General features: G+C 40.9%; 3 protein-coding genes across 3 annotated transcripts in view; 2 read left to right on the top strand and 1 right to left on the bottom strand.

Annotated features, from left to right (window-relative positions):
- Positions 1–18661, bottom strand: part of LOC27206553 — a 43967-nt gene that overhangs the window by 5674 nt on the left and 19632 nt on the right. Inside the window, exon 3 of the mRNA XM_016180009.3 lies at positions 13126–13156. The gene's annotated coding sequence lies outside the window, so the exon portion shown is untranslated. The remainder of the gene's footprint in view (positions 1–13125; positions 13157–18661) is intronic.
- On the top strand, positions 4268–6080 carry LOC123327055. The gene is made up of 2 exons (XM_044922377.1): positions 4268–4823; positions 5944–6080. The coding sequence occupies exons 1-2, from the start codon at positions 4534–4536 to the stop codon at positions 5960–5962; spliced, it is 309 nt and encodes a 102-aa protein (XP_044778312.1). The 5' UTR covers positions 4268–4533; the 3' UTR covers positions 5963–6080.
- On the top strand, positions 7786–9079 carry LOC6739231 (SUN domain-containing protein 1). The gene is made up of 4 exons (XM_016168995.3): positions 7786–8010; positions 8069–8641; positions 8696–8862; positions 8927–9079. The coding sequence occupies exons 1-4, from the start codon at positions 7858–7860 to the stop codon at positions 8949–8951; spliced, it is 918 nt and encodes a 305-aa protein (XP_016024672.1). The 5' UTR covers positions 7786–7857; the 3' UTR covers positions 8952–9079.

Raw genomic sequence — 18661 nt, 5'->3', positions numbered from 1 at the left:
TTAGTCAATGGGTCTGAGAAAAATTATTATTATAATTAAGGCAATCTTATTTTGCCTAAATTAGATTTAATAATATAAATACATGGCTACGTTATTTATGAGTTCAAAAATATATTCCACAGCTCATTTAGCAAAAAGCTATTTCCCTATTTCGATTGCCCATTTATTATATTTATGTCAAAGTAAAAATAATTAAAATGCTGCGACTTGTCGATTTTCAAATTGCAAAATGCGATTAAAACTAACAAAAATGTAGCTTTCAAACATTTTACTCTAATCCCGAAACATTTCATGTATTCTGTGATTACAGACAAACTAATTTTTCCCTCGTGCGATTAACGCACAAAATAAATTGAAAATAATTTGGCTCATTATCTGCGTGACATAGAGCCATAAATAAAGCGCAGTCGAGGTAAATTATTCCCGATAATAAGCTCACTGGCCATTTTTGTGTCTGCGCTGGCTGATTTATTTTTAATAGTTTTCGCAGCAGGTCGCGTTTCAACGAGGCTTCTCAATTATTCAAGTGTTTGTTTTCTTGCATAATGAATCGGATCGGATCCGATTGGCTCGGAAGTGAATCGAGTGCCTCAACAAGCTTATTATGGCCAGAATTGATATTGCAGTTATGTAAATATATATCCCAGCCGGATAAAATGAAATGCAAATCCCCACTCGCACTCGCAGCATTGACACAGCGAAAGTACGAATTGTTCGACTTTAATTGGATGGAAATGGATTGGTCGTTTTGTTGATATAATCCCAATAATTTGCTGCCCCCATTAAGACGCATCATTGTGTTTTTCCACCTTGTTCCCGCACTTATTTGCTTATTATTCATATTTTTATGAGGGCAGTTCATTAAATTCACCCTGGGGCATGGCAGGCTGACATTAATATTTGTCAAAATTAATCTAAGTGAAAAACAAAGAGCAGACCAAAGTAGAGCAGGAAACGAGAGCCATAAACAATTGAAAATGTCGGGCATAAATCATGCAACATATTGCACGATGGCTGCTGCCTTAGTTAAATAACAGATAAATTACAGGAAAATTAACTTAAATGCAGGTTTATTGTGCGCACCGAGAAATTGCGTTTACGTGGAAAATAACATAAAAACAAAGCCCCAGATTTCGACCATCTTTCTGGGAAACCCAAGATGAGCCGGTTCGGTCACAAAGGCAAATCCCGAAAAGATTCCAGTTTCATTAGCCGCCCCACCGACCCACTCCAAATATCCAACTACAGATAGACTCGAATTTCAGTTGACTAAGAACGAACCGTCTGGCGCCAATGCAAATGCGTAATGGATACTCGGATTCCAGCAAATTGACTTGATTTGGCAGGCACCTGAAGTCTGTTCTTCGACCGACAGGACGACAGGACATTATTAATAACCGAACATTAATCATGGCCGGCGACTTTCTATGGCCTAATGTTGGCCCAGCTGCTTTTGGCTCTCACTCAAATGTGCGGTACTTAGTCCGAAACTGAAGCCGAGATTGTAATGATACACCTGAAAGGTGAGGTTACTCAAGGACCTGACTTACACCCAATGGCAGTCTGTTAATTGGAAAACCGTATTCTGACCGATAGTAAACAAAGGCATTTTTCTGTCCGCACACTGAACACTGCGGGAAAAATTTGTAAAATTTATTATTTGGATCTATACCGAGTCGACTGTAAATATTTGTATTGGTATTTGCCTAATTGACCAATTGAATAGTGCTTTCCTGCTGTTTTTGGTTAGTTTAAGCCGAATCGAAATTTTAATTAAATTTTCGGAAATGTCCCTCTCGCCAACTTGCGCACGGAGATAAATGGAAAATGTTCTTTCTCATTTGGTTGGCTTGTCAGCAAACATTTTTTGACATTTTCATTTGTCAGTTATGAAGCAGACACACAGACAAGAGATAGAAAATCCTGGCTCGCAACTGTATGTGTGTGTGGAGTGTGCACATTTGTTATATCCTTATCACAAAATGATTTGACAGTCGAGACCAAGAGGCAGTTGAACCTCTGTGAAGCACTTCCAACTGTCCTGGCCCGAAACTTTTTCTATCTTGTGTGATTTAATAAGATGACAAGAACGTAGCAGACTTGTAAAATTTGAGGGATTTGTTCAACTCCTGCCTGCTGCGGCTACTGCCGGAATAATTCGGGCTAGATAAATATTTATTTTATTTTCCACATGTCCCATGTTAACGCAGACCCAGACATTGACACGCCAGTTAAACTGCTGTCACTGGGAATAATTTCAATTTCATTCCGTTAGCTCGTTCGCAGGAAATCAATAGGCCTTTACAACAAATTGACCTTTCACTCAGAAGCAAATGAAAATTTCATAAGAAATTGATTGCGCAATCGGGTTGCTGTGGAATCTCTTTGAAATGTTGATAATTCTGATAATACTCGTTATCGGTGCCAATAATTTGTGTGGGAAATACGGCTTTGCCGAAGCTTACAAGATACTTTTGTTTGCGCCAGTACAACAGGGCGTATGCGTTAAAATCAAACGTATAAGCTGAAAAGTTTAAACTGTAATCACATTTATTAGTTACTGATACTAATACATTTTTCCAATTACATTAATTAAATAATAACAGCTACTGAAATTTAAATTCACTTTCCAAATTGTACATCATCTAGTTGATTTTATAAGGAAAAATCCAATTTGAACCTAAATTACATTCATTCATACCAGCTTAAATATTTAGCACTGAAACCGCACAGCTTTATGGCCCAGCCCACCTAATAAGCCTAAACCTAATTAAAAACTTATCAACAGCTGCGGCAAAATGGCAATTTTCCAAGCATTTGTGTTTGTTGCCGTTGGCAACCTCAAGCCAGACACCACCAAACGACTTCGGTTGACTTTTCTGGAACCCCCAGAAATTGCATTACAGTTTTTGAGAACACTAATTTAACATAGTCTCCTTGAATACTTAAAATTCCACAGGCCACTTAAAGCCGCACCTTGAATTAGACGAGCAACCGTGGCGGAACTTCAAAGGCGCGCTGCGAAACATGTCATAACATGTGGAAATTAAAATTTACATCACAACTTAAGCGACGTCCTGGCACAGGACCTCGTCCCGTCGAGATCCGTTTTTTCCCCGTGTTTTTTCGCCGCTCCTTTTTGGCAGGCAGAGCACTTAATTTGGCACATTGCCGTGCATATTCTGGCACCGAGACGACGACAACAATCCGCCCAGGTGCAGCCTCAGTGGCGACAACGTCATTTTGTTGTACAATACATACATTTTTTACAACCTGCCAAAGGAGACAGAACGAAGGCAAAAAAGTGTGATGCCATATATGGCTATCGAAAATCTTCTAATATATGTACAAATATATTGCATTCATTTTATATACAGCGTACTTGCTTGAAAAGTTAATTACAATAAGAGCATTCATGAAAGTATTTAAATAGTTTAAAGAATTTTTCATCCCTGTTATTCATAATTTAAAATTTCAAGACTTACTTGAATTGTATTAAATTATTACCTTTAACTCAATATTCTTACACATTGCAATATTATCAGCATTTAGCTTTAAAAAGGCTATGTTGCCAGCACTATCGCGACATCAGCTACAAAAATCGCAGCAATGGTCATAAAACTTATACCTTTGCTGCGAATTACGAGCCCGCAACTAGCCGCAGCAACAACACCGCAGTTGGGTGAAGTGGGCGCAGGGGGGCGTGGCGGCAAATAAAATTACGCATGCAATGGCAAAATAAAATATGCATCAAAAATAAGCTGCAGCTGAATCCGCGAGGTGCAAAAAACGCCGTAGCTTACGGCAAAACATATTTATATATAAAAGTAAATAGAAGAGCCAGGACTTTTGGGTTCGTTAAGCTCAGCGGGCTGCAATATGGGTGTGTTGTGGCGAGATAAAGAGTCCATGGACAGAGTTGGTAATGCCGCAGCATAAATTTAATAATTTATATATGCCATAGCGATCTTAGAAACAATCTCACTGCTTGTGTGCAATTAATTCCTGCATTTTTGCGAGGGCATCCCGGATTCGGCACGGCATTAAGTATGCGCCCTGTGTTGCCGCTGTTTTATGTTAATTTCCACTTTACGCTTGCCGACACAAACACAAATAAAAATATGAATATGAATGTAATCCAAACAAGCGTTGTGAAAATTTTTACTTAAAAGATTTTTTCATTTTTATTTTCTCTTTACTGTAGATTTTTTTTTTAGGACTGAACAGCAGCTGGTGCTGCCCTAAAAGCTTTAAGAGCCTCGCGCCTTCCGCACGGCGGGTATAAAAAATCAACTAATTTTCATTTTATGCTGCACCAGAAACAATTTTAATTCAAGTGCGCCGCCAGACGCACGAACACAGCGCCACTAACAGCCTCTAAAATTTTAATAGCTCACACATTATAAACGCAAATAAACGCCTCCGCCGGCATTCCTTTGAGCACTTTCGTCCTTTCGTCCTGCTGCCACTTCGCATTTCGATGTACATTTGCCTAGCAGCAGCTTAGGTTGTTTGTGGCATGTGCACTTAGGGATGGCAGCACAATTGAAAGGGGCGGAGGATGTGGGAGAGCTAGAAGGAAGGAAAGTTTTCCGACTTTCCCAGCGTCCAGCGCTCACTTTGGGGGAATTTCCCATACACTTGCGTCCCGCCTGCAACTTAAAGGCACTAAAGTTGCACAGAATTAAGCATACTTCCAGGCACTCAGCGGCATATTATGTTTATCATTATGTTTATACTATGGCTGTATATATGGGGCCTAATGTTGCCGCTTTCTTGGCCAACGCCAGCTGTTGCCCGGAAAAGTTCATCTCGGCCCTAAGGTGAGTGGCAAGCTGAAATCAAAGCACTGCACGAAACATTTTTTACTGTGAATAAAATATTACCAACAAATATTAAGAACAAAGCCCGCTTCATGGCAATTTGTGCAGTTTGTCTACCTTTCGTTAGCAGTTTATTAACTTTTACGTACCCTTACATATATGCAGCTTAATTGCTTTTTAATATACGAAAAACTTTACTCGAAAACAACAGCTGGTAGGGGAAATTTTGCAGCACAACAAGGAATAAATTTGCTTAATTTTATAATGTTTGTATGCCATTGATAAAAACAATCAATACGAAAAACGAGTAAAATTGGTGCAAGTTTTACGACTTAAAACGTACATAAAGCGATCCATTTCTTTTGTATTTTAAAAGGGCTATTTTGAACCATTGCTAATCTTATCGTAAATACATATGCTATATATTTTTATTCGACCTTTCAACTCACCCATTCAAATGCCGCAAAATGCTCTTCTTTTTGTCTCATCTTTTATTGCCCGTGCGTAATGTTTAATTATACTCTGGCTGATGACGTCCTGATAGCTTTTCTGTTTTTCCGCATCCCCTGCATTTTTTTTTTTTTTTGGCGCATAAACATAACGCAGTTTATATTTTATTCATTTTTTCCCTTTTCTGGTGCCTCTTTGCTCCTCATTTTCGAGCGGGAATGCCGCCTAAAAACCAATCATAAAAAACCCAGCCGTACGAAACGGTTTTATGACATTTTCCTGCCAGCGAAGCCCCACCAAAGCCACGCCCCAATGCCCCCAGCCATCCACACATGCGGCTGGGTAATTTGCCATAAAAAATTGGAGCACAGGCTCGTATTTGTGCAATTTCACAGAAATTGTCAATTTGCACTCCCCCCAAAGTCTACCGAAGTCTAAGCCGGAATGATGATGACGAGGAATGTCAGCGGCTGATGGGCTAAAAGGCAGAATGTGGCTTATCCGAGGGAAGGGTTTTGAGCTATATTTTTTTTTTGTGGGTTATAGCTGAAGACATGAAAGGAGCACGCAAATACGCGTTGATATTTTTATGTGTCTGCTGTGTGCATTGGAAAATCGACTGTTAACATTTAACGCTGCAAATTTAACCGCATTTATGTATTCTTTTCAGTTCCGTCGGCTTTATTTGATTCTCATTTAATTTCGCACACCCACCGGGTGGCCCTTAAAAATTGGCATAACAATTACGCCGGAAATAGGCAATGACAGTGGAGTTTCTACCGTTACGGGGTGGCCTGGAAATGCCGGACTCTGAAGGGACTCCCTTCTCGGAATGCGACTATTTGCTATCTGCAGAGCGCTAACAATGGTCTGCCTCAATGGCACGTAATTGCAGTGCACACAGTCGCAGCAGGCACAGTGGCACGAAATCGTAAAATTAGGACTAAAAATAATGATTAACAAGCTAGAAACCAAAGAAACGGTTTAATTACCAGGTAAGATAAAGTAAACACCTCTTTTTCTGTACCCTGAATCTCAAGTTTCTGGTTCATTTACTACAGGTCCCGAAAACGTAGCAGTCCCACTGTAACCCCAACTATTGTACGGCACTGCAACATATCCTTGCAACTAACGCTTCCGTTTCCGTGCGTCAAGGAGACGGCTGCCGCCAACCCCCTGCTCCATCATCACCACCATTGCGTTTTCTCCTCGACTTGCCACCGATGTTGTTGCAGTCTTCTGCAGGATGCCTCTTCAGGCCGCCTTTGTTGTCGCTTGCCGTGTGAATGAGTGCAATTAGCAGAGCCACTTGCTCTCGACGATGCCGTTTTTGTTTGTGTCCGGCTCTGTTGCTGATCTGTCGAGCGACTTGCATTAAAAATTAATTGTCCCCTGTCTCCTGTCTGTGTGTGCACTGTACAGTGTTCAATGTAGATGTCAATGTTTCGGGTCGTGATTGCGCAGCACAAATGTCGATTATGCGAGAAAATTGTTGAGCACTAAGCGGACACGGCGCCCGGAAAGTTATTGAAACATTTGTGAACGCCATTAGATGTTTGCGATTCTGTTTGTGCTCGAACATGGCATAAATACATAAATATATGGAAATGAAATGCGTAAAAATATTCCACTTAAGTCCACTGTTTGCCTTTAAGAAGGATTAGCGGACCTTGTCGGTATTTCCTGCATTGGGATTTCTTGGGGCTGAGCAATTTTTGATTAAAATTACATTCATTGCGGCCTTTGAAGTGTTGGGATTCGCCAACGGACGTCTGTAACCTAAATTTCTCGTCCGGTTTGGGTCAATATTTTGCCAGCTTAGGCAACGCACGTGAGCCGGACCAAAAAGGACTCTTGGATGGAAAATCCCCTGACCAAAATGTGGGGATGATCACGTTCACGTTGCCGCCACGTCCCTCTCAGCGGGATTTCGTACCTTTTTGTGGACTCTGGACTCTTTGGGCCAGCATAATTTGCCAGCACTGGCCACGTTAAGGAGGTCCGGTTTGCGTCCTGATGGATTGTTTGACTAATTAATTTTGCTAGAGAATTTTACAAAATTGCATTGGGCCCGGACCAAAGTTATTAAATTTTTAATGGATGCTTAAAGGGCCGAAGGCGCTTTATGTGTTTTTATTTCGCCTCGGTCGGGGCAACCAGCTGTTTAGCATTTAAAGTGATTTTCATTTGGATTTTTCCTTAATGCTATTACGTTTTGTTCGCTTTTCCCCTTCGCTGTTCCTTTCGCTTCCTTTGCTCTCGGCTCTCAATTATTTAGCCATTGACAATTAGAGACTTTCGCAGATGCTGCCGCACCTAATGCGATTTCGCCTCATTATTCTCAACAATTGTTCATTTTCCAGCGATTTTCTCGGGGAATTATATTTGATTCATCGCATTCCTACGACCCAATTATCGAACACTTCTTTTTGTGGTCGAGTGTCGTCGTGAATAGGTTTAAAATAAAGCAGTAATTATATAAGATATTCTTCCTAGAAATTGTGACATTTACAAACATCTAGTAGACTTTTCTTGACTTTTCGCAGAAACCTGTTTAGAGTGCATTAACAACTCAGCATCCAAAATGGATGGCTGTCGACGAGCTAGAAAGCGAGTCTATGTATCTTATTTGCTCTCATTTGTTCTGCTCGCAGCCTTTTTCTACTACCTCATGGCCCACAATAGTAGGAATAATTTGGGCATAATGCGACTTCGTGAGGATGTCGATGATATATCGGTAAGACTGTTGCTTAATCTCTTCTAGCAGACAACCCAGCCCAATAGCTTTCCCCCAGCACATCCTGCGTCAGCAGCAGATAGACAGCAAAGGAGCTCAGGGCTCGAGCAAGTTCGATTGCCTTGGAGGAGAACCGAAGGGATTAGGATCTTCTGGAAGATGCAGCAACCGGGATGTAAGTGCCTATGTGGATACTCTGTTCAAGCGCAAGATTGGACATTTGATGGACGACGTTTACAATCTGAAGAAGCAGGTGAAGAGTGCCGATTGCGCCTCCAAAGGTGCCCAATCTACTCCGAAACCCGAATCCGCGGCGCTGGCCAAGCCTCGCATAAACTACGCTTCCGAGGATCTGGGTGCCAGGATCATTAATGTGAAGGCAAAATCTCTTGATGGCACCAATATTATCAGAAGTGTTCTGGGTCTGGACTTTAGCAGTAATCCGCCGGTGAATATGATTCGAGCTGGGCTTTCTCCGGGCTCATGCTTCGGATTTAATGGAACCCGGGCCACTGTGACTCTTCATCTTGCCAGGACCATCATCGTGGAGGCCATAACCCTGACCCACGTGGCCCGCGAAATGACGCCCGATTTGTGCGTGAAGAGTGCGCCCAAAAACTTCGATGTATATGTATGCACTCAGTTGTAATTGATCTCGACGTCTTCTATGTCTCTTTTTTTTCAGGGATTGCGAATTGATAATTCTAAGAGGGAGCTGTTGGGACAGTGGAGTTACGATAACGCGGCCAACAAGCGCACTCAGAGCTACAGTGTGCGCAGCGACTACTATTTTCGAAATCTGGATTTTTCGTTCAATTCAAACCACGGTGCGAACACCACCTGTATTTATCGGTAAGTGTTTCCCAAAACTCGTTACTTTTAATGGTTTTAAACAGCTTTTGTTTTTTTTTTTCAGCGTTGAAGTATATGGAAGACTGTAATTGTCGAATTTTTTTTTAAATATTTATATTTTTTTCGAGCGAGTCATTTTGCACAAATTTGTATATACGATTACGTAAACATTGAAAGTTATACCAGTAGTCCATAATAAAGTACACGCAAAAGTTAACCTTGCTATTTTTAGCGTTCAGTTTGCAAAATGATTCCCTGCTAAACGGTGCAACTAATTTAAATTTCCCAGCACGAAGAGCTTTGGAAATTTTTCGGATCCCCAATGACTTGTCGCATCCGCTTTGATCTTCCGCGAATGCTGTGTTTTCATTTAATTTCGCTCGACCTGAATGCTGAGGGGTAAACATGGCATAAAAAAAGCCGCCCAGGGACGAGTTGAGTTTGCCAAATAAAAAAAGAGAGGATGCAAAGTAACATGGGATCTGAGCGGCGGTACCAGAGCCAGCCGTTTGATCTGCTCCGCCGTGTCACATTGTCAGTGCCCCGAGACTAATTAGCGATTGTTGGAGGTACCATGCGTGAGAACCACGCCTCCAAGCGCCCCTTTGCACATGCGTTTATGTAATTAGGCGACAATATGCTCAGATGTCATCCGAGATTTACACGGCGTTCGATGGAGAATTTTGGCAGCCATTCCAGCCCAGGGAAGCATCTGCCCAGAATTGTTTCGTTTGATTTCGTACGTTTCGTTTGATTTGATTTAATGCGATTCCATTTGTGACTTTCTCGGAATTCGTTTTCGTAATTTGCAATTGTGTGTGTTCCGTGCATACACCCACGCACACATACACACACACACAGACACGAAGGACATGAGCACAAAAGTCTGATTGTCTAAATGTGAATGTCGGTGGGGATGTGTGTTAGATGTGCCTGATTTTGTTTGCGCAAAAATTTATATCCGTTGTTTCTCTATCCAAAGGGTAATGTGGAATTTATAATGCAGTTGCATAAAGAATTTAAATTCGATTCAAAAATATAATTCTTCTGCACGAGAAAGTCATTAAAAATAGCCATTATTTTCATATTTAAACTATAAAAACTTAAAACCAGCCAACTACTTTATCATATATTTATATATCCCTTTTTTAGTTAAGCTAGTGTATTAAGTATTCGTTTTCCCCAGCTTAGTTTTCGCCATTTTCTTCTTCTTCGGTGGCGCAATTGTGGCTTGTTTACACGGCAGCCAGTGTTTCGTTTCATTCTGCGGTCTGCGCTCTAATTGCGCTCTGCAATATATCAGTGCCCCTACCACCGTGCCACGCCCACCTGACACTCATCTGCAAGCATCCACCCATATATACATACATATATGTATGTAGGTTCATGTATGTAGATAGCTCTTCACTTTGCGTTTTGCGCTTTTTGCGCTCTTTCTTAGCCAGCTGCTGCCGTTTTGCCATTTGCTTACGCGTTAAAGCTGACAGGTAAAATGGATTTGTTACGGCAATAGAACAGGTAGCTGGATGGCCAGAGGAGCGGAAGATGGGGATTTCACGAGAGCTGGCTAGAAAATGCATGACAAGTGAGAAGGAAACCCACGGGCTGGTGGCGATGCAGCCGGAAAATATCCTTAAATATATGTCTGAATATTTTGGGAAGAGCTTTACTTGGAGGATATGCCTTGATTTGCAAGCTTTGCTGGAAATTCTACTGGAAAGCGATATTTTGCTCAGTTTAAGTGGGTTATATTACAGAAAAAGATCATTGTTAGAATGTTTAAGTTTAATACGTTAAAATGGGTTCATTTTATAATAATAACTTAAATTTTCCAAATTATCTTATCTTTTTTGGCGGAATGGTTGATGATGGAAATCTAATCATTAGATTTTATAGCTTATCATAAAAATATTTATGAAAGATGACAAAACTAATACTAATTATAATCATGATAGTAATACCTTATCCGAAGTCTTTAATGAAATCATATTTATTGGTGTTATATGTAAGCAGTTGTATATTAATCATGTGTTTTCCTTCACTGCAATGAGCATGGTTGTTGTTCTCCTTTCAAGTAACTCTTTCTGTTAACCGAACTATGTTGAAAAGGACTTTTTGGCCAAATCGAAAAATACATTTGAATAATGAGAGCGTTGAGAGCTGCTGCAGATTGGCTGAGTGCTCTGTTGCATTGTTACGAGCAGGAAAGCCGGCAAACTGGTGTCCTGGCAGTTGGCAGGCAGCAGCTGCTCCTGTCTGACGTCCTGTCCCCTGACAGCCTTCCACTGTCTGCTCCTGTTGGCCACTGACATTTTGGGATTTCGGGCTCAAAATTTGAGTTGCCAGTCGCTTATGTATGCATCCTGGGTTGGCCAACAACCAGAGCAATAATAATTGTAAGCACACTGGCTGTCGGAGTCGAAAAGTTTTGAGTTTGTGCTAATTATGCCGCCAGGAGTTGGGCATTTGCAATGCTTGGAGCATGGAGCATTGAGCTTGGAGCTTGGAGTTCGGAGTTCGCAGTTCTGAATACGGACTGGCAGCTAATTTTTGCCAGCTGTCAACGCTCTCCATATAAATCCCTCAAAGTCAGCAGCACTGCACCCACGTGACACATCAATTCGCATTCTTGTCTGTCGGTGGCACACGCACATGTTTGAATACACTCATATCCATCATATTGCAATCGTCGGTTGTGTCGCCGCATGCAACGTCGCTTATCGCTCAGCTCTGTAATGATGGCAGCAGACCCCGAAAAGACCCCGAAGAATCCCCAAAGTCCCCCCATTTTCATCCCCAACCCATTCCCAGCTATCAATCCATCTCCTCGAACTGCTGTTGTACATTTTTCATAACGCAATTCATGTTATTCATGTGCCAGAGACAAGTCTTCGTGCCCTTTGGATATCAGACTTTCTAGTAAATGCACAGTGGTAAGGGATTGTCATTTGCGTGCCAGAAGAATTGATTACTTTTCTGACTAGGCGGCTTAACCCGTTTTCAGTTGTATTTATACTTTATACATCTAGAGATTATAAAATATTGTAGGAAATAGCTTTATAATTTTGACTTTTGAAACCCAATTCTTTACATTTTTGTTCTTCATATTAACTTTATGAGTAAACATAAATATTGTGGATCAAAAGCTGCAAACAATGTCAAAGCAGTTTTATAGGCGATAAAAAATGGATGAAGATTTAAAAAATGCTTTACCAACAAAATTTTAATAAAAACTCGAATTCATACCTACAAATATAGTTGCTTGACGACAGCTTGAGGAAATATCTTGAAGTTTTAAAGGGCTTTTCTTTTACCATAGAGCAGTAGTTAAGTAATCAGTTTAATATCTTTTCCCATTTCCACTTAATGTTTCGACATTTCGGATATTTATGTGGGCAGACTATTACATACGCACGCCCACTGTGCGCTGTCATAAAAATTGTCTCATTAATCATCACACGACATGCTCCAACGCTCCACGCCCCCCGCCCACTGCCCCTTGCCGCCGAGTAAGCCCCATTTCTTGTGTTCTCGTTCGTGATGTTCCCCATCTCAAGGGGCTATTTTGGTGCTGTTTGCAGGAAGCACGGACTTAGTGTGAAAATCCAGCGAGCAATTAAATTGGCTCCCCCATTTTAATTTCCATTTCCACTCCCAGATACACGGATTCAGAACCAGAATCTGAATCAGAATCAGATGCAGCCCCTCGAACAAGTGCAGGTAGCATAAATCAAAGGAGTCGGCCCTTCGTGGCAAATGGAAGTCGTATTTTTTACTGGCGTGGCATTTTAAATTGTCTGCGCCATATTTAAAATAGCAACTAATTAATTTATTTTTTCACGCTGCTGCTGGGAAGTGCGCATTAATAAACAATTAAGTCGCTTTAATTGCAGTTAGCCCGGTGGATTATAAATTTCCAAGTGAAAATCCCCCAGCCCGCGGAGCATCCATAATGAGAGCCGTAGCTCCCGACCAAATTCGTTTATTATTGATCAGTTTGGGTCATAAGCTGCTTAACTTTGCCGGGTGCCAAGCCACCATCCATGGAGCACCTTTTTAATGGAGTCAAGTCCGCTGCGAGGCATTTGGCCATTTCCTAGAAAATTCACTGCTCACTCTGCTAAGCCGAAAATCTGCCCGACACTCACAGTAGCTCACATGGATCTCATAATTCGATTGGCAAGGGATTGCGTCCTAAGTTTGAGTATCTTAGCATATTTAAACAGAGTGCATATCAATATTAAAGTCAATTCATTTACATACCTTTCAAGTGGGTTCCTAACAGATGTCCAGTCTGAAAGTAGAAATCAAAAAGTTGCTTTTAATAAAATAATTAATTCAGGGAAACGTCTTCTTCAATCCACTCGCACTGACAAGCAGTTTTTTCCTTTTAGCATAAATGCCAGCTCCGGCGGAAAAACAACATTCGCTGGCATCTTGGCCAAGTTAATATGATGGGACACGTTAAGCAGGCTTGAATGATGTGTATCAAGGACGAAGAGAAAAACTACCAACTGTGTCAGCAGAAAGAAGAAACAACACCACCAACACAGCAGCCCAGTGCAATGTCTGGTTGGGAAAAATAAAGGGAAAAAAGGACAAGGACGAGCGGAAAACCAAATGGGAATGACGATAGACATTGAACACAAAAAGGGAAAATGGAGCGAAGACATTAGCCTGGAATGACAGCAACAAGATGCGAGATAGACACTCGGCTTATATCAGTTTTGTGTCCTGTCCTGCGAAGGATGCTCCACACCCCCTTCTGCCCCATGGCTGCTGCGAAAACAAAGGCAACTTGCAACCGAAAGGCGTCGAAAGTGCGTGCAACAAATTGAAGCCAACTCGGTGAACAACAAATTCCAATTGACAGACAGCTCTGCAAATGCTCTGAATGGAAATTCGGTAGAGCAGAAAATCGTTGATTTTTAAAACAGCTGTGCAAAATTCATTTCAGCAAAAAAAAAAAAACAAAAAATTCACAATAAAATTGATAAATATCTTTAAATTTATCTATAAATCACCATTATGACTACATCTACAATACAGTGTGTTAATAGATGAAATACTTATAAAGTGTTATTTTTCATTAACTTTATACAAAGTAACTATAATATAAATATAAATTCTTTTTTTTTCAGTCACAAATTTCATATTTATTTTATTTTTCATACTTTTAATGTAAAGTTTTTCAGTACTTGCTCATCTAATTTTCAGCCCAGTTCAACATTTCACGCAATGCCGTTTTCTTGAGCAATCTGTAACATGTTACCAGTTTGAGTCTTCTATTGAAAATCGCTTTTCTGGCCCAAGGACAGTTGGCTTGGCCCAGATCCCAACACTCGCATTCAGAGCCACGCACACACAGGACTTATTCATCACTCACTCACTTAGGCAGCGTGGCGCCCAAGGATCGATGCCGAAGGAAGCTGGTGGAGGAGGATGCCGGCCGGGAGGAGGGCATTCGAAGACGTTGCTCCATCGTCGAGTTCCAATTCCTCTGGCCAGGAAAATACAACGCCGCCAGCTGGCATAGGGCTTTTATTTCCCATTTCTAGACGAGTCCTAAGTGCAGATAGGGAAATGCCTTTCGTGGCTCTGCTTTAGTTTAAATATTTATGTAAGCGCGGCATTTTATGAGAAATATTTCGAAATTGCTCTGCATGGCCGTACTCGAGTATTTTGCTTTTATTATTATTGCAATAGGCCCGAAACTGTGGAAAAACGAATTTATGCCAAGTATTTTTCTTTGTTACAAATGCACTTTGGCAATGATATTTGTGCTTGCCCCATAGCCTGAACATTACAATTTTCATTTAGTGGATTTTTGGAATTTATGAAGCTTATTTGGATTACTAGTCTAGTGTTGCAAGCTTTTAAAGTTATGAACCTATGTATCTATCAAAGTATTTTACATCTTTAAGCACGAAACTCTGTACAGCTTATTTTTTAGGCTATTCGGAAGTTGAAAAACACATCTTTATTGGTATCTCCAACCACTTGCTACGCCTTTCCGTTGCAAACAACATTCCACATACAAATTCAAATCTATTTATATCAATTTACTCACTTCACTGCCGACCTGACAGACAATTTCCAGCAGAGACCCAGGGCTCAGATCTCGTGGTTGAGCAATTTTTCAACAGATAAAATCAAGTCCAAACAAATCAAATCAAATGCAGACAACAGCACAAAAATGTAACACACAAAACACCGAGAAACACACGCACACACACACACGTGCGGCGGTGGCAACTACAGAACAGTGGGAAAGAACAATAACAGGCAGCAACAAAAGTAAATTAATAGAAAACAATAACAATTCCCTTTATTATTATTACTGCAGTGAGTCGAGGGCAGATATCGAAGTGAAGTGAAGTTCCCTTGGAGAGAGACTCGAATTTGTTTCGCCAGCGCTTGTTGTTTGCCGTTAGCTGTTAGCTGTTTGTTTGTTGTTTGTTTTTCGGTAAATGCCCAAGTTTCTGGGCTTCTGAAGTGTCGGTGTTTGTGTTTGTGCATGTGATTTACTCAACGGTATGTAAGTAAAATACAAATCATGTTCAACGCTCGGCCTTGCCCCGAAAAGTGAGCCACACTCTTTTGACACTGGCATACGGGGCGGATGCGTGACGGGGGAACAGCTGAGGTTTGCCCTGGCAAATGGTTGAGTTGTCCCACTCTCTCCGTCAATTTTTCTCTTTTATAAACCCAACAATAGAGACCAAGAAATCAGGCTGAGTGAAAAAGGAAATGGTGCAGGCCAATGCAAACTTTAAATACCCTACCTAAGCTTTATCCATGAGATATTTTCCATTTATTGTTAGTCTCGGGCTATAAAAACTTTAGAAACATGCACACAAATTTTAGGAATATTTAAATTAAATTTTGTTGCACACAAAAAGTTCTCAGCTATCTTTAACTTTTGGGAACTGACACGCATTTAAAAAGTTTAATGATGATTAAAGGAAAAATTTATATGCATGTATATACTTTGGATACGTATTTCTGCTTTCGGGAGTGGCAAAGTTTTTTAGAAAAACTTATCACACTCGCAGCAAGAGTACAAACTGGGGAAAGAAAATATCACAACAAGCAAAGTGGGATAAAAGTCTCTCAAGGAAAACTTTTGCCAGGTGTTTGTTAGTTAGTATGTGTGTGTGAGCGCCAAGAAGTGTGCATGTGTTTCTGTGGCATTACGTGCATTGCATGTTGAATGTGTGTAACAAAGTCTAAAAAACATCAAGCACAAACACAAAGCAGTGGTAACTTTATCTAAAGTACAACATTCCCCAACCTCCGCTCAGACATTTCGTGTTGTTTTGCTGCCTGATTGGTGAGCTCCCTTCGACGGGTCGGTTGTTTTTGGCCAGATTTCACCTGCTTTTACCTGCTTTAAGCCGAAAACGAAACCCTTGTTGCTGCCACGCATGCTATTTTTTTATTTGTCGACTTTTTATTTATTTTTGCTTTGTCGGGGATCATGTCGTGCTTTGGCCACCTTGCAAATGGCTCGCCAATGATTTTTAATGCGATTTCCGAAGCAAAAGAAAGCATCAGACCTGCACTTACACCCAGGACACGAGCCCATTTGGGCGGCTTTGGCAACCTTTTTTAAGTGGCTGGCCAGTGAATGTGGTATGGGCACGGTTTCGGTGTTGGTTTCCGTTTCCTGTTCCGTTGCCGAGATTATGTACGTATGGGTGCGTGCAAGTGACTTTATTTAATGCCATTAACGCAAATTGAAAGTTTTACGCTTTCGCAACGGCCGTTGCATGCGCAATTGAGTTTTTCGGGTCCCTGCGTCTAAATGCCCCCATCATGACGTTTCATCGCATGGCAATGGCACTCCAAATTCACAATTTTCGGGCACGACCCGCCAGAAAATCCTTTTGCCCATTGAATGTCTTGTGTAATTCACTGCGCCTCTCATTATCCACATACGCATACTCGTTAGTGAAATCCCATCACGAGCCGTGCGTCATGGGAAAATGGAAAAAGTAGCCGGAGTCATTCATGGATTCTATGGCCACTCCATGGCTTAAAACCAAGGACAAGATCTGGCTTTATTGCCAACACTTTGTCGTGTCTGTGGAGAACCCATTACAACTACTTAGAGCATGTAAATAAAGCAGAAATAAGCCAAGGCGAGTGACGAACTGGCAACCAGCATAAGAACAAGCCACAAGGTGTATTAACCACCCACCCAACCGGCCACCCACACATCCACCCACTCACGCCTCCTTGCACCATCCTGCAGAGCATTAACATAATCGTTATGGTTATGCGCGACGTGTGCATAATAGCAGCGTGGGAGGATGATAAGCCGGCACCCAGAGATAGAGACAGATATAAAGAAAAAGAAAGAGATAGCGGGTGATATGGCGAAGGAGAAAGAGATAGAGGCACGAACAACGGCAGGGACACGAGGATAAACTGTGTTAAGTGCGCTGACATTGTGATATATAGTTGGTTTCGCTACTCTCAAGTGGAGATGAGACATAACTGCATCCTGTGTACAAGATCTCTTTGATAAAATCATTATTTAATTTAAGCTTAACTGGCATTCTTATACGAACATCTTTTCAGTTACACTTACTTAATATTTACTAGATGGTGACGCACAATTATTTGAAAAATATCTCAATGCATTTTTATAATAACAAGTATTTTACCTTCGGTATGCTTGTTTTGAGAATAGCCTACACTTTTTCTTCGTTTCTCCATTTTGGCTAGTTACCTGCGTTGGGGGCATCCCGGGTTTTAAAGTTGCCAGCCAGCGTTTTGGGGCGTCGTTGCCAGGTGTGCATATCAAGTAGCCGCCACGTCTGCCGTGGGACAAATCCATGTGGCATACTTTTCGGGCACAGGCCATTAGCAAACAAGCAAAGTGCGAAGCACAAGAAGAACGAAAACAAGCACAGACACACGTATGAATATAATAAATTTCCCACACACACACCAACACGGAAGAATGAGAGCGGATAAGGAGGCGGAGAAAAAGGTACAGACGGGAAAAGAAACATGCTCTGTAAGATATTTCAAATTCCACACGCATAACTTTTGAAATAAAAATTAAAATTCCAATTGCAAACCCTAATAATAAAACAGGCTCGGCCTTCTTCGCGTTTTTTCAAGTAAAATAAACATGTATTTTAAGACATAGAAAATAGGTTTGTATGTCAAATTTAAAAAAATATTTAGTTGAAGATTAATTTTTATATAAATGTAGTCAATCAAGTAAGATGTTGATATGTAACTAAAGTATTTAAAAGTTGGTTTGTCTACTTAGATTGATTTGGCATACATACATAAGTACTTCTAAGTTTCTGAGAACTGAGAATTTTTAAAAATATTGCCCCAGAGGCATTTCGATTGGTTTTGGCTTAGAAGAGCTGACATTGTGTTTAAATAACGTGCACTGCAAATTGTAAATATAAATATAAGAATTAAACATAACATTGAAAAGCAAAAAAATTTTCTAATGGCTTCTTTAGTAAAACATATTTTACTATATTATAGCACAATTTCTCTATAAGAGATTTATGTAGAGTCTTTGTGGCCTTTTGATGTTTTGATCAAAAAAGAAGGCCCACCATTTCTTTCAGGTCAGTACTTCCTTTTTCGCCAAGTGGCCGCCACATCTTGTAATTGGCATTCCGCACACTGACCGAAATGAAAATGCTACGTGCTTTCATTTCACGTTACGACAGTCGGAGAAGTCCGCACAACGCTCCATTGACCGCCGATGGAAAAGCGGGAAAGCGGGCCCAAAAGCGAAGCTTATTTACCGTGGTTTTGG

Source organism: Drosophila simulans, chromosome 2L (genome assembly GCF_016746395.2).
Source record: "Drosophila simulans strain w501 chromosome 2L, Prin_Dsim_3.1, whole genome shotgun sequence".
Lineage (NCBI taxonomy): Eukaryota > Metazoa > Arthropoda > Insecta > Diptera > Drosophilidae > Drosophila > Drosophila simulans.
Note: the sequence above shows the minus strand (reverse complement) of the source record. Positions and strands in the feature narration are given on the sequence as shown.